General features: G+C 35.9%; 1 protein-coding gene across 24 annotated transcripts in view; it reads left to right on the top strand.

Moving 5' to 3' along the window:
• Positions 1 to 27,374, top strand: part of EYA1 (EYA transcriptional coactivator and phosphatase 1) — a 90,537-nt gene that overhangs the window by 14,359 nt on the left and 48,804 nt on the right. For 10 of the 24 annotated variants that reach the window (XM_039345413.1, XM_039345417.1, XM_039345411.1 and 7 more), the window contains 4 exons: positions 11,193 to 11,270; positions 13,834 to 13,903; positions 14,175 to 14,320; positions 18,402 to 18,539. In XM_039345413.1, the coding sequence (XP_039201347.1) occupies positions 11,193 to 11,270; positions 13,834 to 13,903; positions 14,175 to 14,320; positions 18,402 to 18,539 (432 nt within the window). The remainder of the gene's footprint in view (positions 1 to 11,192; positions 11,271 to 13,833; positions 13,904 to 14,174; positions 14,321 to 18,401; positions 18,540 to 27,374) is intronic. The other 14 variants (XM_039345424.1, XM_039345420.1, XM_039345415.1 and 11 more) reach the window with 3 other exon arrangements.

Here is a 27,374-nt window from a genome sequence, read left to right as displayed (position 1 = left end):
AATAGTAGACCAAAGCAAAATTGCTGAATGTGACTTTTTTTGAAAATTGGTTACCCTTATATATTTATTTATTCATTCAGAAAGAAAAAATAATTTACAAAGTGTTAGATGTACTAGCAAGCTGTAACCAGTAACTTCATATCATTATAAATAATAATGAGTTTATTATATCTGAAGCTTTGGAGGGATCATGCATGACAGGTTGTTGAGGAGAGGAAAAGAGAAAATGGAAAAATAAGAAATGAAAATATTTATAGATGATGATTATAAGTAAAACTGTAGTTATGTGTGAAACAGATATTACCTAGTTATAATAGTTTGAATAATACATTTTAACATAAACAATGTTGACTGATGAAACCAATATGCAGGTTTTACTGAGTATTTTGTATTTGAGTCAAATCTTAAAGCTGAGTATCCATTTGGGGTCTGTCTGGTTTGTAACCTATTGCTGTTTTTTGTTGGTGGTGCATTTTCTCTGGGAGTTTAGAATTACATACTGTACATGGAAATAACCCTTTATTTATCCTAATTATAATAATCCTATGAAGAAGATTGAGTTGAGAATGAGACTGAATGACCTCAAATTACCCAATGAGTTTCCATGGCTCAGGATGGCCTATGTCTCAGTGCTCCTAATCCAACACCTTAACTACCACATTACACTGTTTAATATATTTTATATATTTGTCCTGTCCTACCTCATTCCATTGTCCAGATTTTGCCAACATTGGAATATTACTCTCGGATGTATCATTCAAATATCATCTACATCTCTGTGAAAATTTTACATAGTCTTTGCCCTACAAAAATCAAGTAATATTAAAATGAGGTATCTCTGGTCCTGTTCAAAAATCTAACTGCAGAAATATAATAACATATTATAGTTTAAGGTATACCTTATACCTTAAAGTAAACCAAAATTTGGAAACATTTCTTAGAACTTTTCAGTAGATGGATGGAAGGAGGAAGGGACAGAGAGAGGGAGAGAATATATACAAATAGATTCACCTACATAACTAATATGATTCAGTGACAGTCTTCTTCCAGGATTCATAGGTTTTGATAAGAAAAAATATTGCTTACTTAAAATAGGTATTGCCTACTTACTGTTTCTCTCTGGAATTTAAAGCCATCTGCTTTAAATCTGCTCCCTAATTTAAAACTATAAGACTATAAATGATAAGATCCTGATACTAGAGCATTGTTTTTATCGCCTCCTCTGAAATTATTGAAATTTTATTCTATAACTTGCAGCATTTCAATACATAAAGTATATAGCAGATAAATAACTTGAGATGTCCATGTCAGATATGTTACTTTTTAAAGTGATGAAAGACCCTTTACCTTTAATAAAAGTAATAAATGTCTGTGATACAAGATTCTTTTGCTTCTATACTAATAAAAATGTTAATCTTAGGAAGGATTATGGTAGCATTGAAAAAAATCTGCTATGGTTTTAGACTATGTATCGCTGTTTAATGGCAAAAGCAAGAACTGCAGTTCTCCCTGACTCTCTGATTTCAGAGCTGACTTAATTTTTCAGCTTCACTAAGCTTCAGCTGATTCCATCAAAAATCCTTATTTTTATTAATATTCATAGATTTTGTTTTCTATATATTTAAAATATAACAATATTTTAACTATTTAACAAATTAAATGGATTAGAGAAATATTTGCTCTTATCTGTTAGTTTAAAATGATAAATAATTCATTCTAAAACAGAAACAAATTTACTAGTGCTACCAAAACAAAACAAAAAAAATGTGATATTCACATAGTGAAACAGACATCCTAACAATTTATATATTTCAGTCTGGATACATTCGGTACTTTTTATGAAGAGTCATCTGGGGATACTTCATAATACATTGTTTTGGATTGATTTTAAATTTAGAAATATAATTTAAGTTTAAGTTTATAAGTTATTTTGATGATCTTCGCATGTTATATTAATAGACAAGGGATGCAATCTGCTCATCAGATACTATGCCACCAAAATGTATTTTTAATGCTATTTAAATCCTCTGTAACATACAGTTACACCATAATTAAAGGGTTAATTTCCTCTTCCTTCATATTGTAATTTAAATCTTGATTAAATTGTTTTTACTGCTGTGGTTATAAAATTCTGTTTCTGTTCAAATATAGTTGATGCTAACTAACCCTTATGAATATCCAATACTGGCCATAGAAGTATTTATTCCAGGACTTTCGGTTAACTGTCTTCTGTCTGGATACTACTGCTGTCTTCATAGAATTTTAGAGTTTATTAGTTTTAAATGTGGTTTGTAGGATTTTTAAAAAAGAATTAATTGGATTAAATATTATGGAGAGAATTTGCCTCTACATAGAATTTACCTTCACTCTAAAGTTGATCAGAAGATTAAAATATGGGATATAAAGCTTTCTTTCATTCAAGCAGTGCATTTAATGCATATGTAAATCCTCAATCAAAAATTAAAAGCAAAAAAAGAAACAGCCTATTGTGCTGCCCTCTGGGAATTGTAATAGTACCTTGGGAGAATCACTATCTTCCAAGGCACCTGAAGGCAGGACGAGAAGCAATGGATGGAAAGTGATCAAGGAGAGAAGCAACTTAGAACTAAGGAGAAACTTCCTGACAGTTACAACAATTAACCAATGGAACAACCTGCCTCCAGAAGTGGTGAATGCTCCAACACTGGAAGTTTTTAAGAAGAGACTGGACAGCCATTTGTCTGAAATGGTGTAGGGTTCCTGCCTGAGCAGGAGGTTGGACTCGATGACTTGCAAGGCCCCTTCCAACTTTATTATTATTATTATCGATCATCGCACAGTCAGCCAGATGTTTAGACTGGATTTGGCATTTTGTCTACCTATCGAGTCCTTACCCAGGACCTGGGATAGGCAGATGTGGATGTTTGATGGTATTACAGATATAGTCGCAGGATGGAAGCAGTTCCTAATAAGGCTGCCTTTTGCAATTGACTAATAGCGAATTTGTCAATGCCAATGGTGTTCAAGTGGTGCTCCAGTTGTTTTGGGATTGCACCCAAGGAGCCTATGACTATTGGTACTACCCTTGCTTGCTTTTGCCACGGTCTTTCTATTTGTAGGTCTTTGTATTTTGTTATCTTCTCCAGTTCTTTCTCTTCTATTCTGCTATCTCCAGGCACTGCCACGTCCACTATCCAGACTTTTTTGTCTTTTTTATCGACAATTGTTAAGTCTGGGGTGTTATGTTGCAGGTGCTTGTCTGTTGAATTCTGAAGTCCCAGAGCAGTTTAATTTTATCATTTTCTATGACTTTCTCTATTTTATGATCCCACCAGTTTTTGCTTACAGGCAAATGATATTTTTTGCAGATCTTCCAATGCACCATTGTTGCTACTTTGTCATGCCGTTGCTTGTAATCAGTTTGTACAATCTTCTTGCAACAGCTTACCAAGTGGTCCACTGTTTCTTCAGTTTCTTTGCATAGGCGGCACTGTCTGTTGCTGTCTTCTCAATTTTGACTTTGTATGCATTTGTCCTTAAGGCTTGGTCTTGTGCAGCCAGAATTAGTCCCTCGGTCTCTTTCTTCAATTTTCCTGCTCTTAGCCATTGCCAGGTTTTATTATTATCTGCTTTCCCATCTATTTTTTTCATGTATTGGCCATGTAGTGCTTTGTCTTCCCATGCCTCTATTCTGTTCTTCATTTGGTCTTTCTTGTAGGCCAGTTTGGTCTCTCCAGTAGTTAGTAAGCCTTCCTGATATACTAATTTCAGTGCATCTTCATCATTGTTCTGCAGATATTCTTCCAAAGCCATTTTTTCTTCTTCAACCATCTGATGTACTTGTAGCATTCCCCGCCCACCTATTTGCCTTGGTAGATAAAGTCTATCAATGTCACTGCGTGGATGAAGGGCATGATTCATTGTCATTATTTTTCTGGTCTGCCTATCCATTGCTTTTAGTTCTGCTTGAGTCCAGTCCACTATTCAAGCTGTGTACCTAATAACTGGGATTGCCCAGGTGTTGATTGCCTTTATGGTATTTCCTCCATTGAGAGTTATGCCAGAGGTTCAACCATACTGAACAGGTCTCATCAGAGGAGTCAGACAAAGAGTGTCTCTCCCATAAAAAATATGGTGAGACGTAAATTATTATTATTATTATATTATTATTATTATTATTTCACTGCTGCTATTTTTAATGTCTTCTTGTCTGTATGTAGGTAAAATGGTACTAAAAAGATGTTTCTGTTCATTCTTTCCATTGTTAGTAGTTAATGTTTAAAAGAGATAGGGTAAGGGACTAAAGCAAAGGTTTACCAGAGCTGATCAAAATCCAAACCTGAAAGGAATTTGGAGATCATAATATTTCTCATATAATATATAAAGCATTATATACATTAAATAAAATTTCTCTGGAATTAATATTTTCAGGCAGAAGTATGAGAATCTATTGAAAATATTACATTATTGTATGACTAAATGAGAGCTTGTCAGTTTTATATAGACTGGATTGAAACATAAAAGTCCATGTTTGTTTGACAGAATCATAAATATTGAATATTTTTATAGAAATAAATAAATGGCAAGTAGCATAGTTAAATATTTAGACTTTCAATTAAACCAACTTTTTTTCTGTAAAACACCTCGTATATTTTATAAAGAAAAGGGTCATGTATTTAAAAGGATTGAGGGTTTTAACTTTTAAGTTTATATTAAAATTTATAATCTGTTTAGAGTAAAATCTGAAATTGGTGCAAATCAATTTTTAAATGTTCTTTTATTAATTGTATTTTTATTCTAGACATTTTTTATTTCAATGAAAGCTTTCTATTTATGGCTCAAAACTGTTCCTGTTAGTATTCTGTTGTTTTTTGTAGCAATTTGTAATCAGTACATTTGTTTCAAAGTGAATGTTCATAGGAAATTACTAATCAAATATGTTTTTAGTAAAGAGGTATGGATTTGACAATTATATGTAAGAATTTCATTTCTTTTTAACTTTATAAAGTTATAAAAAAAGAGAACAAACAAAAACATAGCATATACATCAGAAAACACTGTTGGCACTATATGTGCTATTTTGCAGTACTCACTTGTGAACTTCATGATATTAAATGATTTTTATTCATTCTGCTCTAAAATAGCTAATTTTGCTTGCTAGGTTCTTTTTTTTTTTTAACAAATTTTATTTATAATACAATTAAAAACAAACAAACATTGGATTTGACGTGACATTCCAGTATATACATTCTTATCAGATTATTCCACTTTTTACAATCAATTCTTCATCTCTACATATATATCTAAATTTTATATACAATACTTGTTCTAAAATAACATATATTTCTATCTTAACATTCGTCTTTAATCCCTACTGTCCTCTTCAAATTCCTCCAGTGGTTAAAAATTTATCCCAGGTTTCATAATAAACTGATCCACATTTATCTTTTAATATCATTGTGAGCCTGTCCATTTCCACACATGCTAATATTTTATGTATTAACTCTTCCTTTGTGGGAATTTCCTTGCTCTTCCATTTTTGCGCTAAAGCAAGCCTAGCTGCAGTCAGGATGTGTAACAGCAGGTAGATTGTTCCCTTGTCATATTTTTCTGTCGTTATTCCCAACAAGAAGAGTTCAGGTTTTAACTCTAAGTCCAGTGTTAATATATCCCTCAACCAGCTTCGTGTCCTGTTCCAATACTCACGGATCTTTGGGCATTCCCACCACATATGGTAATATGAACCTAATGCTGTTTTACATTTCCAGCATAGGGGTGAAATGTTTGAACCCATTTTGGCTAACCTTACGGATGGGAAATGCCATCTATAGAACATCTTGTAAAGATTTTCCTTATATGAGGTAGCTAAAGTGAGTTTCCTATTCCCTTCCCACAGTTCTTGCCAAATATGTAGGTCGATACTAAAACCAAAATCCTTACTCCAAATTAACATGGTCTCCTTAACCTGTTCTTCATACATTGTCTGATCTAAAAGAAAATGATATATTTTTTTAATCATTTTATCCTCGGGACATAATAAAATTTTATCTAGTTCTGTCGGTTCTATCTTTATACCCCACTCTTTTTTATCTTGACTATATCTTGCTTGTAGTTGGAGGTATGCCCACCATTCTAATTCTATTCCTGCATCTTGGAGATTCTTCCTCGATTTTAATTCTCCTCTCTCATCTAGTATGTTTTTATAGGTTATTACTTTCCCCAACTGAATTAACCTTGGGTGTATGTACATTTCTAATATTGAGATCCAATTAGGACCTGCCTGTAGTTCTGTCATCGAATTTTGATCCATACATCTATTAGTGCCCGTCTGATGTAGTGCCTCCGGAAGTACTGGTAAACTTTATGCTTCTCATCCCATAACATGGCATGCCATCCCGTCTGCATGTCATGACCTTCCAGTTTTAATAATCTCCAATTTTCCAGTTGAATCCAATCGCACACCCACAGTAATTTTTAATGAACGCCAAATCTGAGTTGTTCTTGGGGATCAAAGTGATAGTTGCTTCTTCCCATGAGTTTGGAATCTTCACATTCTTTAGAACCTCGTTAAATAGGTCTATTAACACTGGACTTAGAGATTCTTGCATTATTTTGTATATTTCTGTTGGTAAACCATCCAGACCTGGGGCTTTATTATTTTTTTGTTTCTTGATTGCCTCGAATAGTTCCAAAGGTGTTATCTCTTTGTTTAATGTATTTTTAGTCTCCTCTGGAACTTTTGGTAGATCAGCTAATTGTAAATATTTTAATATGTCATCCTTGTTTTTCCGTTCTACATTGTCATATAAATTTTTATAAAACTCATAGGCCACCGTTTTCTTCCTTTCATTCTGGTAAACCATCTCTCCTTTTTCATTGTATAGTTTATTAATCCTCTTTTTATCATTATGTTTCTTTATCTTGTAAGCCAACCATCTACCTGGTTTATTGGCATTTTCAAATTTTGTTTGGTACATTTTATTTGTTGCTCCAGTTCTTCCTTTTCAATAATATTTATCTTATGTTTAATTAAATCTATTTGTTGCTTCAGGTCACGCCTTTGTGGTTCATTTTGTAGATTTTCCTCTACTCTACTAAGTTCTTCAAGATTTCTTTGTCACTATATTTTAGTTCTATTTCCCCTAGCCATATAAGCAATTTCGACACCTCTCATGTAGGCTTTGGCTGTGTCCCATAAGTTTTGAGAATTTGTGTCTTCCTTTTTATTCATCTGGAAGAATAGGCCCATTTGCTCTTCTAATTTTAATTTAAATTCTTTGTGGTTTAAAATTGCTCTTTTTAGAGTCTACCTTCTTGTTTTCTTTTGCTCTCTCCATTTGATTCTATTGGATTGTGGTCGGCCCACAAATTTGTATCAATTATAACATCTTTCACTTCCAAATTCAGATCTGTTGACAACCACGCTATATCTATCTTGGACCATGAGAGGTGTCGCCCCGAAAAATATGTATACTGCTTTTTCCCTGTATTCCTCGCCCTCCAAATATCCTGAATGTTGAACTCCTCCGCCATTTCTAAGAAAGTACTAGGTAGTGTTGGTCTAATTCCTTTTCTGGTCTTATGATTTTTATAATCCAATTGTCTATCCTTAATCGCATTGAAGTCTCCCACTATACAAAAGTTGTCATAATCAAATCCACTAATAATGCTATATAATTTTTTATAAAATTGTTTCTGGCCTTCATTAGGAGCATAGATTCCCACTAGAGCTATTTTTATTTTGTTCAAAATTACTTCTATTATTAAGATTCTGCCATCTTCATCATTATATGTATGTTTTGTTGGAATTTCCTCATTAATATATGCTACTACTCCTGCTTTTTTTGTTGTGAGAGTGCTGCAAACATTTTTCCCAGTTTGGAACAATTTAGTAGATGTTGGTGCTGTTTTTTATTTTTATTTTTTTTAACAATCTTTTTTATTATTATTTTTTTCCATCAACATATGCTAATTTTTCCAATCAACAAGTTGTCTGGAGTTTGCTAAGCTAATACATGTTCAATTCCTAATCCTTCATTCTTTTCTCTAACCAAGAATAAAATAAGTTCCAAATTTTATAGTAGTCCGTATCTTCTTTATCTTTTAGCCTTATAGTTAGTCTGTCCATCTCTGCACATTCCAATATTTTCGTGATTATTTCTTCCTCTGATGGCAATCCTTCATTCTTCCAGTATTGTGCAAAAATTATTCTTGCTGCTGTGGTAATATGTAGAATTAAATATAATTTCTGCTTATTAGTCTTTTCAGACATAATGCCTAGTAAAAAGAGTTCAGGTTTAAAATCCACTTGTTCGCCCAATATTTTTTCTAACCACGTATGTATGCTTTTCCAATAGGCCTTTGCCTTCCCTCATGTCCATTTGGTGCTGTTTTTTAATATGTACTTCTTGCAGGACTATTATGTCTAAATTCATCCTACCCAATTTATTTAGAAATTTTTTCCTCTTCAGTGGGGAGTTAAAACCATTAACGTTCAGGGATATAATCTCAATTCCTCCTTTTGCCTCTTTATCTATATTTAGATCTTGTTACTATTGTTGGTCTAGACTCTTTCTTGCTAGGTTCTTCATTGTTTGCTGTGCATCTATAAGTAAATCTGTTAATATTGGGAGGAGGGAAGGAAAGAATAGAGGCATATGTGCAGGAGATTGAGGAAGGGACGGAGGGAGGGAGGGAGGAAATGGAGGCAGGAAAGAAGGAAGGAAGGAAGGAAGGAAGGAAGGAAGGAAGGAAGGAAGGAAGGAAGGAAGGAAGGGCCTCAATGTTGTCATTACATTACATATTGGCACTCAAAAGGAGATAGCTGTACATTTTGTAAGCATGAGTAACTGAAAAACAAATGCTATATATTTTAATACATTTACAGAATTCTGTATTATGAAATAAATGCAATAGACATGGCTTAGGATTCAGTTTTCTTTTTTCATAAAATAACTTGCATTACTTTTTAGGTGGCCACATATAGAACTCACCCACACACCTGCTTTAAAGACATCTGGTTGCTATCTTGGTGCTTAACTATGTTATATCATTGTGTAGCATGTGCCCAATCTTCATTTGACTTCCATTTTTATGCACCTCTTGTATATGAGAATCTAGATTTAGATTAGGCCCATAAATTTATTTTAAAAACAAGCAAAATTATGCCTGACAGTTGGAGGAGGGGAAGGGAGCATTTTATTTTTTATTAAAGTATCTCGTTCTGGAGAAAATTATGTCTGCAGTGTATTTGCTCTGACCGGGTCTGATTTAGGTCCTGTTTGCTTAAGAGAACTGTTGAATATATAATTAGCATAAAGCATAGTTTGATCTTTATCAAATGTTTGTTTCTGTCTATGTTTGTAAGTGTAGTAGTGATGTAGTAACCATTGTAACAAGATCAGGATAAAAGGGATAAAATTAAGATAAGGGAAATATAATATTGGAAGATCATGTTAGATTTGGAAAGAGGAATAATTGGCAATATAGGAAAAATATAGTCAAAGCTAGGCAAAATTCCTGCAGTGATTGAATAAGGTTTCCATTTGCTCAAATAGTGGAGTTTTTTAAATGTGGTAAAGTGGTTTTTATACACATTTGCTGCATTCCAAAGCATATTTTTCTTTAGAATTAAAGAATGCATGTTGAAATGTCTTACAATATCTTTCTGTTTTCACTCTTGAGACTACTTTGAGAATATGTCATTTTGCTGCCAAACTTTAGAAAATTCTTCCAAGTTCTTACTCCTGTATCATAAGTACTCCTGTACTTTTAATTGTAGCAACTGTTATGTGCAGCAAAACAATTTTTCTCTGTTTCTTAATGCTTGTGTATGCAAAAAAATCTAAAAAAGCAATAATGTATAAATGTATATTGTGTTTGTTTGATTGAGTTTGATTTTTTTTTTCAATTTGTCTTCATGATATTTGGTGGTTAAGGCTTTCCTTAATAGTAGGAAAAGTTGAATAGAGAAAAGCCCAGCTCCATATTTTACAAAATAAAGTGTCAGATTTTGTTCTTTTCATTGTCTTAGCTCAATTTGGCATTTTTAGAAATAAAGTAACTACTGTATGTTCTACATTCTATATTATCAAAAACAGTGTAAATTGTTTAATATTTTATAGATGCTTGAAGCCTGAAGCACTTTTATCATATCATACAATGTGAGGCAAGAAAACTCTTCAAAAAAAGTTAAATTTTTATGCTGACTGGCTTCGTTTGTCATTTACCATAAGCATTTGAGTCCTTGATAGTCAATAAAACTATAAAAAACAATTCCTCAGGAATAAAACACTTTCTGACCAAGCCAGTAGAAATATGAGATTTCATTCTAAGGGAAAACCCAATATATACTTCAGTAACTCAAAAAGGAGGGAAAGGTAACTATAGTTACACTTCTTATGTACAGAGAAAGCAGCTACAGCTTTTCTTTTTAAAAAGGTATCTTTAGAAATTCTTATTGTTATACTGATTCATTTTATTCCACATTTATAATACATCCTGTATTAACCATCTAATTGGCTTTTTTGTACATTTTTTATATATGCAACAGTTTTAATGTAAGATAATGAGAACAACTATTTTTAATATAAATGTCTTCTTCTCACAATAAAATAGACTCCAGAAACTACACTACAATTAGGGCAAGTGTTAAACCAGGAATAAAGCACATGCTTTGCCTCTTGAAGATCCTAAATTTTAACTTCTTCCATCACCCATAGAATAGGGAAAGTTCCTGCTTGAAATCCTTAAAACCACCTGTTGATCAATGTAGATAATATTGAATGGACCAAAATTCTGAAATTGCTTGTATTCAGCAAGTGGAACATATAAGAAAAAGCCTGCAGCATATAAAGAATTAAAGTAGTCTGGTTTCTAATTACAATGTAATATATATTCAAAAATTATACAACTGGATTGATCCAGTTCAGATCTGAGAATATTGACTATCTTCTATGTTCATCGCTTTTGATATTTCTCTAGAAAAATAATGTATCATTTAACTAATTATTAATGAATTATTTACTTACTTTTAACTTAAACATTTCTTGATTCTGTATTCTATAAATGTACTTGTTGTGGTTTGTGATGTGTTGCATTTTTGTATGTGATCCCACTGAGTGCTTATAGTATGTACGTGTTTTGCATGTATGCATGGGTTTGTGCACAAATAATAGGGTATATAGAACACATGTTATTTGTGGTTTTTTTAGTTAAAACAGAGCCAATGAGCAGCAGTGAAATTGCTACTACAACAACAGACAGGTCTTTAGAGAATTTCTCAGGATCAGGTAAGATATAAAATATTTTCACCATATCTAAATGTCTGACTCATAAATAAAACAAATAATGGTTTTAATATTTATTTAACAAGTTGTTTTCATGGCAGAAAATTATATAGCAATAGCAGTAATAGTTAGACTTATATTCTACTCCATAATGCGTTACAGCGCTCTGAACAGTTTACAGAGTTAGCATACAGTCCCCAACAATCTGGGTCCTCATTTTACCAACCTTGAAGTATGGAAGTTTAAATCAACCTTGAGCCAGTCAGTATCAAACTCCAAGCTGTGGAGTTTGTGTGTATGTGCGTCTTTGTGTGTGTGTACGTTTGTGTATGTAATATATATTTCTTTCTTGGGATCTATAGTAATTGGCTAGGAATAGAGTTTGGAGTTGTAAATATTCCATGGGGTGATTGCTATAAAAACAGTTTTATTACTGGGAATCATTAGGAAAAGAATAAAAAATAAATCTGTCAGTTTTGTAATAGTTTTAAATCATACTGATATATTGACTAACTATTGCAACTGAAAAAGATTAACACAGAACCAGAAAAGTTGCAGAATAGAATTAGAGGCAAGGAAAATACAAGAAAGGCATGTAGGACATGTATGGTGTATAGTATGAAGAGAATTTCTCACCCTTTCTCATAATATTTTCAGAACAAATAACAGGATTTGTTTTTACATAATGAAGTATATAGCTACACTCTGGAATCTAATTCTAGACCATGTAATAAGTTTCACCAGCATGGAGAGCCCTAAACAGATATTAGACAAATTTATAGAAGATAAATATGTTAATGACCATTATTTTTAATATAGATTAGGTCTAGTATAAAAAGCTTTATGTTTCTTAACACCAGTTGCTGATGAGGTAAGGTAGTATTATTTGCTTATCTCACTTAAGAACTTCTCATAAACATTTGTTTATCCATAGCACAGTAGGAGCAGCTTAACTCTGAATCTCCCATGGCAGAAACTGTGAAGTAATCACCTGCCAGTCTAATCCAGTTCACAATACGGAAATAGTTTTCCTGAACCTTTTGATATTCATAGAATAAAGAATAAAATAGTTGAGCTCCAGATATTACAGTGAATGACTTCTTCTTGTTAATTTCATGGGTAACAACCAAGCAGCTTGTGTAGTTTGCTGCTTCTGCATATTTTCGGGGGACTAAACAATCTTATTCTGAAAATATACTGTTTACATCTTTTCAATCTGAATATTCTTACATTTTAAGATTCTGTTCAGCACTGAACTTTCTTTGTAGTACCATGTTTAACTTCTTGATATTCTGCATATCTTTCTGAATTTCAGTAGAAAATATGTAGACTGGACCCATGTTTAATTTTCAGATCTTTACATATTATTGAAAAGATCCATTGTAACCCTGGGAGACTACTGTCAAATAATGTGCAACAGAAATGGAAAATCTCGGATACTATTTGCTAGGCTTCCAATTCTAATTCATTAGTTCTTTGGTAGCAAATGTATGATTAGAGATCCTGCTTAGGAAATTAATTCATCCACTCTCTTGCTATCTCAAAAGTTAGGTAGAATATGTAGGAAACTAAAAATGTTGCTACATTCATAACTGAATTGCTATTTTTAAAAATTGTATTATTTTGTTGCTGTCCAGTCCTCTATAAGAATTTCTGCACTGTGTGCCAATCTGTCCATATAAAAAAACAGTGCTGTCAATTTATGATTCAAAGAAAATTTGAGTATGTACCATCAAGCTGGTGTCAGTAAACAGATGGACCTTCACCAGGATAATGTGTCTCCAGCCTAGCCCTTCAGGTTTTCCAGAGGTGCACTTGTTGCTGGTATAATTGATTGCATCTATCCTGCTACTAATTGCCATCTTCTTCTCTATACTTTCACAGCATTACAAACTTGATAGGAGAACTGAGTCTCATATAATGTGCCTTAAATAAAGTAATTAGATCCTAATCATTTGTGCTTTGAATGGGAACCCTGACTGATGAGTTCTATGATTCATCTGAAGATTAAACACAACAAACATGGCCCTTAGGTGAAAAATACTCCTCAGTTTTGGTTTAGAAAGTAATGGATTAAAAATCTGCAGTGATATAAAGAACATCCTGAGTTGTATAAATTTGTTGAAGTCAAGATTTTAAAGATATCATTCATTTACATTAATAAATGTTTAATTTCAGCTCTAGGTTTTTAGCATGTGAGAGAGGAAAAGGAAATCAGATTGTTAGTTAAAGATAATTAGCTTCTGATTAAAATATCACTCATATAAAATGTAGAGTATTAAGGAAGAGTGAAGTTGAAAGAAAAAAAGTAACTTCAACATTAATTAAATAGAGCCAAGTATGACAGGAGGTAAAAATTATGAATGATCCCTTAGGAGCAATTGAAAAAATGTAATTTGTAATAAAGATACAGGAAGTTGTCATGCTAGTCTGACTTTAATAAATTACCACTTGATATTAGTTTAATTAAATGTCTAAAGTTCTCTAACAAAAATAATATTTAGATTAGATATGTTCTGTATATGTGCTTACATTTCCATGTGCTTCCCCCCCCCCTTCCCTATAGCAATTGGGAGCAGTGGCTTCAGCCCAAGACAAACTCACCAGTTTTCCTCACCTCAGCTATATCCTTCCAAGTAAGATATCTTTATTTTAAATTGAAAAAGAAAAGTTATATCCAGCTTTTTATTGCTGTGATTGACTCCATCTGTTAAATTGTAGTTAAAATCAGTTTCCTATTGCAAAAGAATGAACTTCAAAATAACAAAATAAATCTTTAGTTATAGAACTATATTAATATACTTTCATATATCACTAAAATGTTTAGATAATACTTTTACCAATATATCATTGTTATTTTAATGCAAAGATTTTTTTTCTATTTTCTATCATTTTTGCATGTAACAGCAGACCATACCCACATATTCTCCCTACCCCTTCTTCGCAAACTATGGCTGCCTATGGGCAGACACAGTTTACCACTGGAATGCAACAAGCTTCTACTTATTCAGCATACCCACAGCCTGGTCAACACTATGGAATCCCATCATATGGTGAGTGAAACTGGAAAATGGCAACAGGTATCCCTATTACAGAGGGATAAGCAGAATGTTATTTAACCAGCTGACACAATTTGCAAATATTATTTTAAAGGTACAAAAAGAACTTGACTTTAAAAATATAACTGTAAAACTTTAAAAAGATTTTAGTTAGGCTTGAGTATTTTAAATCTATACATTGAATCAAGTTATGGTGCTAAATTGAAGTAATCACTAAAGCTGTGTATATTGTTTGAAAGAAGTTGTGCAAATACATGCATTTTTGAATTGTTAAAGCAGCTGCATCTTTTTCTAGGAAGTTGATGCCAGTCCTTTTTGCATATATAGAGATAGGTAGCATATGACATCCCAGTTGTGCAAACCTATCAAAAGATGCAATTGTTTTAACATTTTAACATTTTCTGAAAGGTTTATACAACCCCAATTCTATTTGTTTAGATGTGAATTTATAATTTGCTGCAGCCAGGCTGTGCTAAATGGTAAATAAAAGCCACACTCAATGCAAGAACATCAGTAATATGCAATAATAGAAGTTACAAAGTATAATATATATACTATGCCTGTACCAAGTTGCTACCTCTTTTCTAAATAGCTTACTAAAATTCAGATTTCTTTTTTAAAATGATAGAAAGATTTTGAGATTTTAAAATGTAATAAATGCAGAACAGATTTTTCCTAGTTAATCTTGAACTGCAAACTTTCTTTGCAGCTGACCACCAATAGCGGACACAGGCTTTAACAGCTTTACTTAAGCACCATTACTTATGTCAATTAATTGGGATTGATCTATGACCTAAATATATTGAAAGACTGCTGAGTCACTTAAAATACCTTGGAAAATAAATATCACCAATGGTTATAGATATATTACTTCTGGATGAAAACAAATTTTATACAGTACAATAGTCAAACAAAAAAAGGTGGGGTTATTTTAATATACATTTTTAATACAAAATAAAATCAGTGTAACCACTCTTAAATCTTAATTACATACATATCAGCCTACTTTGGAGTACCTTAGTGTGGTGCATTTTTGAATGGATTCTTTCCATTCCCCCATTATGTAATATAGTATTGCTAAATGGGGAATGTTAATAGAGATGATTGAAGTCTATAGCATTCTGATCTATAATGTTTCCACAGTATTTTTCTTTATATCATTGCTTTCACATATTTAATGGACCTTCATTTTATTTATATTAGGGTTCAATATGCATATGTAGATCCTCATAATTCTCATTACTATCATTACCAAAATTGAATAATATCATTTATATTTTTTTCTTCTAAAGATAAATAAAGAGAGTAAAATATTAAGAAACTCTTTTAAAATAAAGCCATCCCATAGACTAACAGGATCATATAAAAATTTACACCAGTGCTGTATGTAATATTTCCATAATGTCAGCTTTCCTTTTTCAATAAGCCTCAAGGAGAAGAAGCTTTCAGGCCTATTCATAACACAAAAATAGCTCATGTATAGCTTGAAACAATATTGGCATGATCCACTTGATGAGCTTCCTCTGTATGTCAAGTCATTATATTTATTTATTCCAAATAGATTGTTTTTGCAATGTAATACAATGACTTGTGGTATGGAAACCAACCACAAAGTGAAAGTCATGTACAAGGCTGCAATACATAAAAGTTCATAAAGCATTTCCAAGTCTCAAGAATACATAACTACTTTCCAGTACAGATTTTTCTTGCAGTCCCTAAAATTGGAAAAGAATAGTCAAATATTATGGCTAATAGTTTGATAATCTTAACTAAAGACATCTTAACATATCTTTAGACTGACTCTGCATAAATAGGACTTTTTTAAAAAAAATGTCTATATTTTTTAAGAAGAGACTGGACAGCCATTTGTCCAAAATAGTATAGGGTTTCCTGCCTGAGCAGGGGGTTGGACTAGATGACCTCCAAATCCCTTCCAACTTTTTTTATTATTATTATTATTATTATTATTATTATTATTATTATTATTATTGATCATCGCACAGTCAGCCAGATGTTCAGACTGGATTTGGCATTTTGTCTACTTATAGAGTCCTTACCCAGGACCTGGGATAGGCAGATGTGGATGTTTGATATCGTCGCAGGGTGGAAGCAGTTCCTAGTCAGGCTGCCTTTTGCAATTGACTAATAGCGAATTTGTCAATGCCAATGGTGTTCAAGTGGTGCTCCAGTTGTTTTGGGATTGCACCCAAGGAGCCTATGACTATTGGTACTACCCTTGCTTGCTTTTGCCACAGTCTTTCTATTTCTATTTGTAGGTCTTTGTATTTTGTTATCTTCTCCAGTTCTTTCTCGTCTATTCTGCTGTCTCCAGGCACTGCCACGTTCACTATCCAGACTTTTTTGTCTTTCTTATCGACAATTGTTAAGTCTGGGGTGTTATGTTGCAGGTGCTTGTCTGTTTGAATTCTGAAGTCCCAGAGCAGTTTAATTTAGGAAGGACTCACTGGAGAAGGGCCTAATGCTGGGAAAGATTGAGGGCAATAGAAGAATGGGACGACAGAGAATGAGATGGCTGGATGGAGTCACTGAAGCAGTAGGTGTGAACTTAAATGGACTCCAGAAGATGGTAGAGGACAGGAAGACCTGGAGGAACATTGTCCATGGGGTCACGATGGGTCGGACACGAGTTTGCAATTAACAACAACAACAACAATGACTTTCTCTAATTTATGATCCCACCATTTTTTGCTTACAGGCAAATGATATTTTTTGCAGATCTTCCAATGCACCATTGTTGCTACTTTGTCATGCCGCTGCTTGTAGTCAGTCTGTGCAATCTTCTTGCAACAGCTTACCAGGTGGTCCACTGTTTCTTCAGCTTCTTTGCATAGGCGGCCGAAGAAACAGTGGACCACCTGGTATTATTATTATTATTATTATTATTATTATTATTATTATTATTATTATTATTATAATATTGTTATGCTGGAGAAGAAAGTTTCTCTAGAGTGCATCTCTATATTTGCAAATATTTTTTTTAATTTAATAAGGGTGAACATTTTTGGGATAGGATATGAATTTTCATTTTAGTAAGTATTTAAACCCTATTTGGTTTATTTTAATCTCTTCCTGAAAAATTTGAAGAAAAGACTGTAAAGTTAAGAAAGTTGCTTTAATGAACAGCAGAGATGGTTTTGAAGCATATATTCCCAATTATTTTGAATCCTGGCACAGCCCCAACGGACATGTATTCTTAAGTCCATTCCAGGCTGAAAAAGACGCCCTTCTTTTAAATGGCTCTTTTGTCATAATTTGATGTTAGAAGCAGTGCTAACTGCAGAAAACTTAAATGTGTATACATTGATCCTTGCAATTGATAAATACAAACATTGTTTAATCTATAAGTTAATCATACTAAAGTTCATAAACTAAATCAAAATGTTGAATTTATTTCTGTTAGTAGATCATTCTTATATTTATAATATTTAAGTTTTAGGAAAATCAGTTTTAATTCAAGATAAATCCCTTATTATGAGCTTCAATTTAGAACCACATATCTTCCATCTTTCTTCTTTTTTACTACTACTTCGTGTTTATCAGTTTCTAGTCATAAAGTGTTTAATTGGAAACACTTTATATCAGTTGGAATGAGAGAGAAAAAGTTCATCAGATACTTCATGCTTTTAAACTAAAACGATGCTTTGTTATTTCTACTTCATGCTGTCCATCGTGTTTCTTTCTATATAGAGAAACATTTGAGTAAGATCTGTATTCACAAGGCCCTTGTTTTTTACTTACTCAACAATTAAACCCACCAAATTCTAAAGGGCATAAATGTAATATTTTATGTTGAAATTCTATGATCATTCTTCAGACTAGCCCCACTGAACTCAATTGAAGTTGCTTCTTAGTAGACATTCATAGAATTGCACTGTACATAATATAATCTAGGATTTGTTGATCATACTAGATTACTGTAGATTAAGTATTTAAATTACAATGATGTAATTTAAATGATGAATTGTGGTTTAATGCATGGATCATTATGTGATTTATTAATGCCCTCTAAGTGTTGAAAATGAACAAATAGCTTTGCTATCACTAACTGATTTAGGTGCATTGTGGGCAGGCATCAAGACAGAAGGTGGATTGACACAAACACAGTCACCTGGTCAGACAGGCTTTCTGAGCTACAGTGCAAGCTTTAGCGCTCCTCAACCAGGACAGGCTCCATACAGTTACCAGATGCAAGGTCTGTATAAATGATTAGAATTCATTTGGTTTTAACATATTGTTTTGATTTATTAAATTCAGGACTTCAATTCATTCAGTGAATCAGTTGATGACAGTTGTACATTTATATATTTTGCATTTTAGTCATTCCACATAAGCCCCTGACTATGCACACATTGTATAAATTATTATATGAATACAACATAGATATTTATGATGAAAATACCTTTAAAGGAATTGTGGGTTGTAAATATTCTAGCCTCCATCTGAGCAGAAACAGTGACAGTACAGGTTTTTTATTGTCTGGAAATCAAAACATAAACATTTTTATATGTGTTTTTGACTGCTACACCATCTGTACATATATAAATTGTAGGTGGGCAGGGCTTATTGCCAGTTCATTGTTCTTGTGTCTGAACGTCTGAATACAATTTGTGAATAAGCATTCACCAATTTTAGTGATTTTGGAATATCAATAGGTTCAAAAATGTTTCTTAAAGTCTACTTCTCCATCACAATAAAATACAATAATGTGGAAAAATTTTCAAGAATATAAATCTAAGTTTGAGACAGTTGTATTCATAAGTATGGGTTTGTTATTAAAAATTTAAAATAATCTCTCAAATTAACTTGTCAGTACAATCTAGTTAATGTTGGAAGACAGCTTTGGAATTTGTTTAAGTATAAAATATTACTGATTAAATGTTATTAACTTCAATAGTGTACATTTTTTCTAATAAACTGTATATTTTTATGCCAGTATTTTTTAAAAATAGTATTCTTTTGAAATAACAAATGGAAAGAAACATAATCTCTATAAATTTAAAGTGGGACAACCTCAACACTTACACAATTGTTATGAAGGACAGAAACTTTAACATATTAATGGAGGTCGAGCTTATCTTTTAGAAAACATATACAGAATCCTTAGCTGGAAAGCAAGGTTAATACTTTCTGAAATAATAGTAAATTTTAATGCTGAAGATGATGATCAAGTATTAAGGTTAAACTATATTTTTTATCTCTGATATACAATTGCTGCTTTAATCTTGTTGAGCACAATGACTTTATCATATAATTATTCTACGTTTGCTAAATAACAACATGACAGATTAAAAGTGTAAGTACTAATTTTTTATTTTATTTTTTATTTTTAAAATTTATAAACCGCCCCACTCCCGCAGGAGTCTGGGTGGCTAACAATAAAAACACTAAAACATGACAAAACAAACAGTACAATAAGAGTCATCCAGGGGTCAGATTTTATAAACCCCAGGCCTGTCGGAAAAGCCAGGTCTTAAGCAGCTTACAGAAAACCAACAGGGTGGGAGCGGTCCTAATCTCCGGGGGGAGCTGGTTCCAAGACGTGGGTGCCATCACAGAGAAAGCCCTCCTCCGCGGCCCCGCCAAATGGCACTGCTTGGCCGACGGGACCTGAAGGAGGCCCAGCCTGTGGGATCTAACCGGACGAAAGGAACTATGAGGTAGTAGGCAGTCTCGCAGATAGCCTGGCCCTGAGCCATATAGGACTTTAAAGGTAATAACCAACACCTTGAATTGGACCCGGAGACCAATAGGCAACCAGTGCAGCTCACGGAGGATAGGTGTAACGTGGGTGTATCGAGAAGCACCCACTATCACTCGCGTGGCTGCATTCTGGACCAACTGAAGTCTCTGAATACTTTTCAAGGGTAGCCCCATGTAGAGTGCGTTGCAGTAGTCCAGACGTGAGGTGACAAGGGCATGAGTGACTGTAAGGAGACCCTCCCGGTCTAGGTAAGGTCGCAACTGGTAATGAATGTGTTGTACTATTTTTGTTCTTAATATATGATTTTTTTTATCCCTTGTGAACGCTAAATACAATTTGAATAACTAGCAAACATTTTCAAAGATATATAACTTTTTTATTATTTAAAACATGTCAGCCCACACAACACTGGTGCTTTACAGATCACAAGTCTTATAATGTCTATTCAGAATGATTACAAGCTAGGAGAACAGAAAGGTATTTATGTGAGGCCTAAAGAATTATAATTATAGATCAGTTTCAGTCATTCAAAAGAGATATGTGACACACGTTTACATGAATGAAACACTTGGTAAACTGTGTTTCTTTCTCTTTGACAGTTCTAAGTGGGCATATTCACATGCATGCACATCATTTTAAGATTAAGAAAGTCTATAAACTCACATGGATAAGTATATACAAACACACTAGTTTTATTTTTATTTATTTATTCTATTTAGAGGCCATCTGAATTATTAGTGATTTGGGGCACCACACAGATAAAAGGAAAAGAAAAACAACATGGCAAAATCCTCAAAAGCAATTAGAACACAGCCTCAGAAGAAACTGGACAGTCATTTGTCTGAAATGGTATAGGATTTCCTGCCTGAGCAGGGAGTTGGACTAGATGACTAGATTTAATCCAAGGTCCTTTTCAACTTTATTGTTGTTATTGTTGTTATTATTATAATTATAATTACAAAAGAATAAAAACTATGAGGCTCTTCAGCCATCCTTTCCCCAAATCTGGGGGAAAACTGGGTTGTTAATAATTTCTGGAAAATTATTAGGGTATTGATATCCATTCATTGGCTTGCAATTTTAAATTATATATTTAGGAAGCAAGCTTAATTGAAACAAATAAGAGAATCGTAAATATTGATAAGTTGCTGCAGTCTGACATTTATAGTAAATACTAATGAATTCAGTAGGCCTCACCAGAAATTAATCCCAGTCTGATAAATCTATTAATCCTTGTCCTATGGTTACTAGATGATATCATGTTACTCTGCAACAGGAAATGATCAATTTATGTCAGTCATCAGTACAAAACAACCCAAAATTTAAATTCTAATATAACACTGACAAGTTAATATTCTTGCCTTTGAAATTGTCAGGTAGACCAGCGGCCCCCAACTTTTGGGGCTTGGCGGCATGTCTGGGGGGGGACAGGAGTTGAGCTACCCCAGCTGCTCATGCAGCCTGATTCCAAATATGCCACAGCCCAATAATGGGCCACGGCTCAGGTGTTGGGGACCCCTGAGGTAGAAAATCCAGGTTTAGTTTCATGTTTATTTTGATAATTTTTGACTTTAACCATTTTATTAAAGCTTTGTGTAAAAGCAAATAATAATATTTTAGTGCAATCAATGATGAATCCCTGTGGTTTGTGTTCTTTATCATTTTTTATGTTATTATAGTTATTACTAATTTTGTACCAAGTTCATGTAATACATAAAATGTGAATCTTAATAGTTGATCCCAACATAGGAATTTATAATTATAATAATTAACATGGAAACTAGTCGAGAGAGTCAAACATATTAGCATGTACAGGTAGTCATCAACTTTGAACTACAAATGGAACTGGAAATTTGATCAATAAGCAATACCATTAAGTGAGTCATCACATGACGAGACCAATTTTTACAACCATTTTTATTGTTGTTAAGCAAATCACTTGGTTGTTAAGCAAATGATGATGATAATTAACTGAATAGTGCATCATTAAGTAAATTCTGCTTCTCCATTTGACTTTGCTTATTGAAAGCCAACTGAGAAGGTCATAATTTGCAATCACATAGCTGCAAAATGATAAAACTGTCATAAATGCAGGCTGGTTACCAAATGCTAAAACTGCGATCATAGGAGCGCAGGCTGATGCCCCAGTCACAACTTTAAAGATTGGTTATAAGTCCCCTCTTTCGAAGCTGTTCCAAATTTGAATCATTGTTAAACAAATAATTATAAGTCGGGGGCTACTTGTAGAGGACAATGTGGGTAGTTTGGGTTATAATTAGAAATTAGGACACTAAATGTCAAAGGCATGTCAAAAGTCATGGTTATGGCTTCCATCATGATATTCAAATGAATATTTTGTCATATGACTTAGAATAACAGAGTTGGAAGGGACCTTGTAGGTCATTTAATCCAACCTCTCATGGATAATTATATTTCTCATTGTTTGTGTTAATATTCCAAAATAATAAGTTGTTTGCTTATTCTGTTTTTCTCATTAAAGACTTACTGTAAAAGGTATGTGTATGTTATTATACAGGCAGACATATATTCCACTATATGCCTAAATAATTGTTGTATTTGACTACTGTTAAAGAAACTATATCACACCACATTGAAAGCTGAATATAATACTGCTTGCATGGTGTTTTAGAAATAACTCCAAATATATATGTATTATTTAGGCATATATTATGGGGATGATATTGTGAAAACTAAGGTTGTCATAAGTACCTTAAAAACAAGAAAAATACAAACAGCAATTAATTATACATTTATAATGCTGTCTGTCCATGGTAGTTTTGCCTTAAAACACAAGTGCTGATTTTTGTTTCATATATTTTGGACCTTAATCATAGATATTTCTATAGCCCAAGGAGTGTGTAACAAACATATAACTAGTGGGATATTTTTTAATGTAAAGTTTTATTAGTTTATCATATACAATGCAATGAAAGTAAATAGCAGAAAAGATATGGAAGTGAAGTAAGGGAGAAAAAAGGCACTGACTTCCGACTTCCTTTGGTGCAGTAAAGTCGAATATCAACTTCAAACCTCAACTTTTTACTTTTACAAAATAATATAAACTACTGGGGTATTTTTTATGGAAGTAATGAGCAAAAATCTCTTTGCATATAAATGATGATGATCTCAGCATTTTCCAGGTGCCAGCAACTGAGCATGTTTCATTTCTCCAGCACTGGAGATGGATAATCCACGCAGTGGGTTGAGACTGTATTCCTGGCCAATCAGATCAGTCAGCCAAAGTTGCCACGCCCCGTCTTGGACCATGATCCTTTAGTCTTGACTGATCTGGCCATGCGAGACATCTACAACTTTTGGCTCCTGGGCAGGTATAGTTCCTTTCCATTAGGGGGGATTTTTTCTAGTAGCTGAAATTGCTTAGTTTAAAAGTTAATTAGAGATAATTTAATTCAATTTAATTGACCACTCAAAAATTTCCTTGCTAAATTGTAAAACTCAGGAAGTCAGATTCCTACAGGGGAAACCACCCCCACTTAAAAGGGGGAAATCCCTAACTCCCCTCCCTAACCAACCCCAGCCACCTTCCAGCAGCCGGCAGCCGCCTTAAACAAACGGGGAGGCTCGGGCAACCCCTCGCGTTTAAAACAAACAAAAAAAAAAAAAAAAAAAGACAGAAAGGCAAGCAGTTAGCAAGGGAAGCGGAGGACAAAGGGGACGCATGCTGGGAGGGAGATTGATTAAGGGAAACAGCTGGCGTGCGAAGGAGCAGTCTTTTCACTCCAGGCTGCTCAGGATTTTTTAAACGAGGCGCCATTGTCTGCACAGCTGGAAGCACGCGCAGCTCTTTGTTACAACCGCACGTGGCATAGGCAGCCTTGTTAACACATGCGCAGTAGTTTCCTGGCAGCGGCGGCCATATTTTTTGTCCAAACAGGGGAGTTAAAGTTCCTTAAGAAAGCTAGGTTCAGCCGCTGGAGTGAATTAATAGGCAAGCAGTACTGGGGTACTAAAGCATCTATTATTCATTCAGAGACATTCAAATCAGACACATAGCTACTGGTTCCAGGACTTGGTGTCTTCTACCTAAAGTAAATAAGAACCTTTCATAACTAACTGTGTTTAGTTGCCTTTGGCTCCTCCCAGACTTCGGGTCCCCCATTAGTGGCCCGTACGCCTCTGGATTTAGTGGTGGGTTCCAGGCATCCCCAGTCGCGTGCCTGTCCTTACCCACCATAGTCAAGCCGGGTTCCAGGCATTCCCATTAGCGTGCCTGTTCTTATCCGTGCACAGTGACTAACTCTGACAATTTTGCAGAGTCTGCTCCTGAGTTCCAGACGCCCCCAGTAGTGCGCCTGTCCTTACTCAAAGTTGGAGCTCTCCTACTACCTGGGTCCCCCCTATCGCGGCCCAGCGTTAGTGGAGAATGGAGGAAGCAATCATTCCCTCCACTGGAGCCCCGCCTTCATCCTCTGGAGCACCTGCTTCAGAGGATTCGGAATCCTCTGCAGCCCCTAGAAAGGCTGCAAGGAAGTCATCAAAGAAGGCTGACAAACAGGCAATCAGAAGACACCAAGCCCTAGAAAAAGAGTTCGACAGAGCCCAGAAAAGGGCCAGAATTGAAAATAGGCAGAATGGGGGAATAGGTCCTGACCTACCGCTGGGTCTCCCTTCATCCCCACGGGCCATTTGGTCATTAGGGAACTCATCACAGTCCCAAACAGAGGGTGGGATAGGCAAATTCTCATCGCTCTCCCGATCCCCCTCCCCACGGAGGTTACAGGAAACCCCGAGGACCATGCTAACCACAGCACCTGCAGGGTCGCAGGCAATGGTCACTCCTCCTGCATTGACAGGGGATCTGCTAGCTACCCTAATAGCACAGGCAGTGGACCGTGCATTTGAGGCCAGGGCTCAAACTTCAAAAGCCAAGCCTCTAGGACTTAGAACGAGGCATCGGGAGGAAACGGAGGACCATCAGGACCTCTCCTCCATCTCAGACTCGTCGGTCTCTGAGGAAGCTTACCTGGACCAGCCAGGTACGTCACAAGGGATTCAAATGTCTGAGGAGGAGGAGGACACCTCACCTCAAGGGCCGTCCTTCAGCGGCCTGTTTAACCCTTCTCTTTTTGTTACTATTCTGCGCAAGGCTGAGGCCACAGCCCATCTGGGGCATGGGACACCAGCGGAGCCTGTCACAGTTGACACGGAGGCTGAGCCGACGTTCGCCGAAAAGGTAACCACTCAACACCGCATACCATGCCCGACCATGTTCCTAAACACAATAAGGAAACAGTGGGCAGCGCCAACCTCCCTACCGCTTCCTAGCAATGCGGAGAGGAAGCTATTTAACGTAGCAAGGGAGCTAGAGGGAACATTGGAGGTGCCGGTGGTGGACGAACCCATAGGTCCCCTGATATCGGACACGGCCATATCAGGAGATTTTGCTGAGGCTCTTAAAGCCGAGGACCGAAAGAGTGAGTCCAACTACAGGAGAACGCACCAGGCAATAGCTTGGGCTACCAGGGCGTCTACCTCTGCGTCCTTTTTCTCCAGAGCCACACTTTGTTGGCTCCGTGAGTTACAGGGCCGGGTTCCCATGGAGGATATACGCACTCACCAGGAACTCAGCAAAATGGTAGCGGCCACGGAATATGCGTCGGACGCAACACTTTTAGCGACCAAGTTTTCAGCCAAGGCAATGGCGGCAAACAACACGAGCAGGCGCATCCTCTGGCTAAAGAACTGGCAGGCGGATACCAAATCCAAGTGGAAATTGGCTTCGGCTCCGTACCAAGGGGCAAAGCTGTTTGGTGAGGCACTAACGCCATACCTGACAGAGAACAAGGACAAGCGCAAGGTCCTTAAACACATGCTTAAAAGGCAGGACAAGAGACCCGGCTCCTGGGGAAGGAAACAATCCTTTCGTACGGAAGCCAGGGTCAACTACTTTCAAAATTCCCAACCCTTCCAAGCTAGACAGGATAGGGAAAGACAGGGGGACAGACAGAACACAAGACATAGGCAAACACAGGGAAGACGGCCCTTTCGGGGGAACAACCGCCCCTTCCGCCGTACCAGATGACTCCCGCCCAGACCTTCCCATAGGGGGCAGACTAGCAGGGTTTGCTCCCCAGTGGGAAGAGACCACCACGGACGTATGGGTCAGGAACACCATACGTCATGGTCTATCTCTAGAATTTCTCTCAAAGCCCCCGAACCGCTTCCGCCCGTGCCCCTGTCCCACAAACCCAACAAAGAGAAGGCTCATGAACGAGGCCGTTCAGCACCTTCTAAACATACGGGCCGTAGAGCCGGTGCCTATGAACCAGAGAGACCAGGGGTTTTATTCTATCCTCTTCGCGGTCCCAAAACCCTCAGGGGGTTGGAGAGCCGTTTTGGATTTGAAAAGGCTAAATTTCTACATAAAATACCGCAAATTCAAAATGCAGACACTACGCTCCATCCTTGGAAGCGTAAGGAAAGGGGATTTTCTGGCATCGATCGACCTCACGGAGGCATACTTGCACATCCCTATCTCTCTGGCTCACCGCCGCTTTCTACGGTTTGCCTACAGGGGGCACCATTTTCAATACAGGGCACTTCCATTCGGCCTGTCATCAGCGCCCAGGGTGTTCACCAAGATTCTGGCGGTTCTGGCAGCACAACTAAGAAACGTACCAGTCAGAGTCCAGTGCTACCTGGACGATATTCTAATCCAGTCATCGTCCGCCCAGCAGTCTCGGGCGGACCTAAAGTTAGTGATAAAAATGCTGCAGGACCACGGCTTCTCGGTGAACTTTCCAAAGAGCCATCTAACCCCAACTACGAGAATACTCCACCTGGGAGCGGTCATAGACACAAAGGAATGCAAGGTGTACCTATCACAGGAACGCCTCAGCAGCATAAAGAAAGCCGTAAAACAGGTAAGCCGCGGGCAGTCAGTGACGCTGGTCTGCCTCTCCCAGCTGCTAGGGAAGATGATATCGACCATAGCAATAGTTCCTTGGGCAAGGCTGCACTCAAGAGAACTGCAATGGTTCATGCTCCCGTTTCAGAGACAACAAATCAGTGCATCCCGGAAGAGGGTAGGCATACCTCTGAGAGTACGACACTCCCTCAGGTGGTGGCTATCTCCAGCTCTCCTCAGGGGGTCCCCCTTCAGGGAACCAGACAGAGTAGTAGTCACAACAGATGCGAGCTTATTCGGCTGGGGAGGCCACTTGGGGACCAAGTGGACACAGGGCCGCTGGTCAGCGGTGGATCTCCGACACAACATAAACTGGCTCGAGCTGCGGGCTATTCACCTAGCGTTAAGGCATTTTCACAGCAGCATAAAAGGCAGGC

The sequence above is a fragment of the Crotalus tigris genome, unplaced genomic scaffold (genome assembly GCF_016545835.1).
Source record: "Crotalus tigris isolate CLP2741 ecotype Arizona unplaced genomic scaffold, ASM1654583v1 scf7180000017952.28453644438:3035480, whole genome shotgun sequence".
NCBI lineage: Eukaryota > Metazoa > Chordata > Lepidosauria > Squamata > Viperidae > Crotalus > Crotalus tigris.
This window is presented reverse-complemented; position numbering and strand designations above follow the sequence as displayed.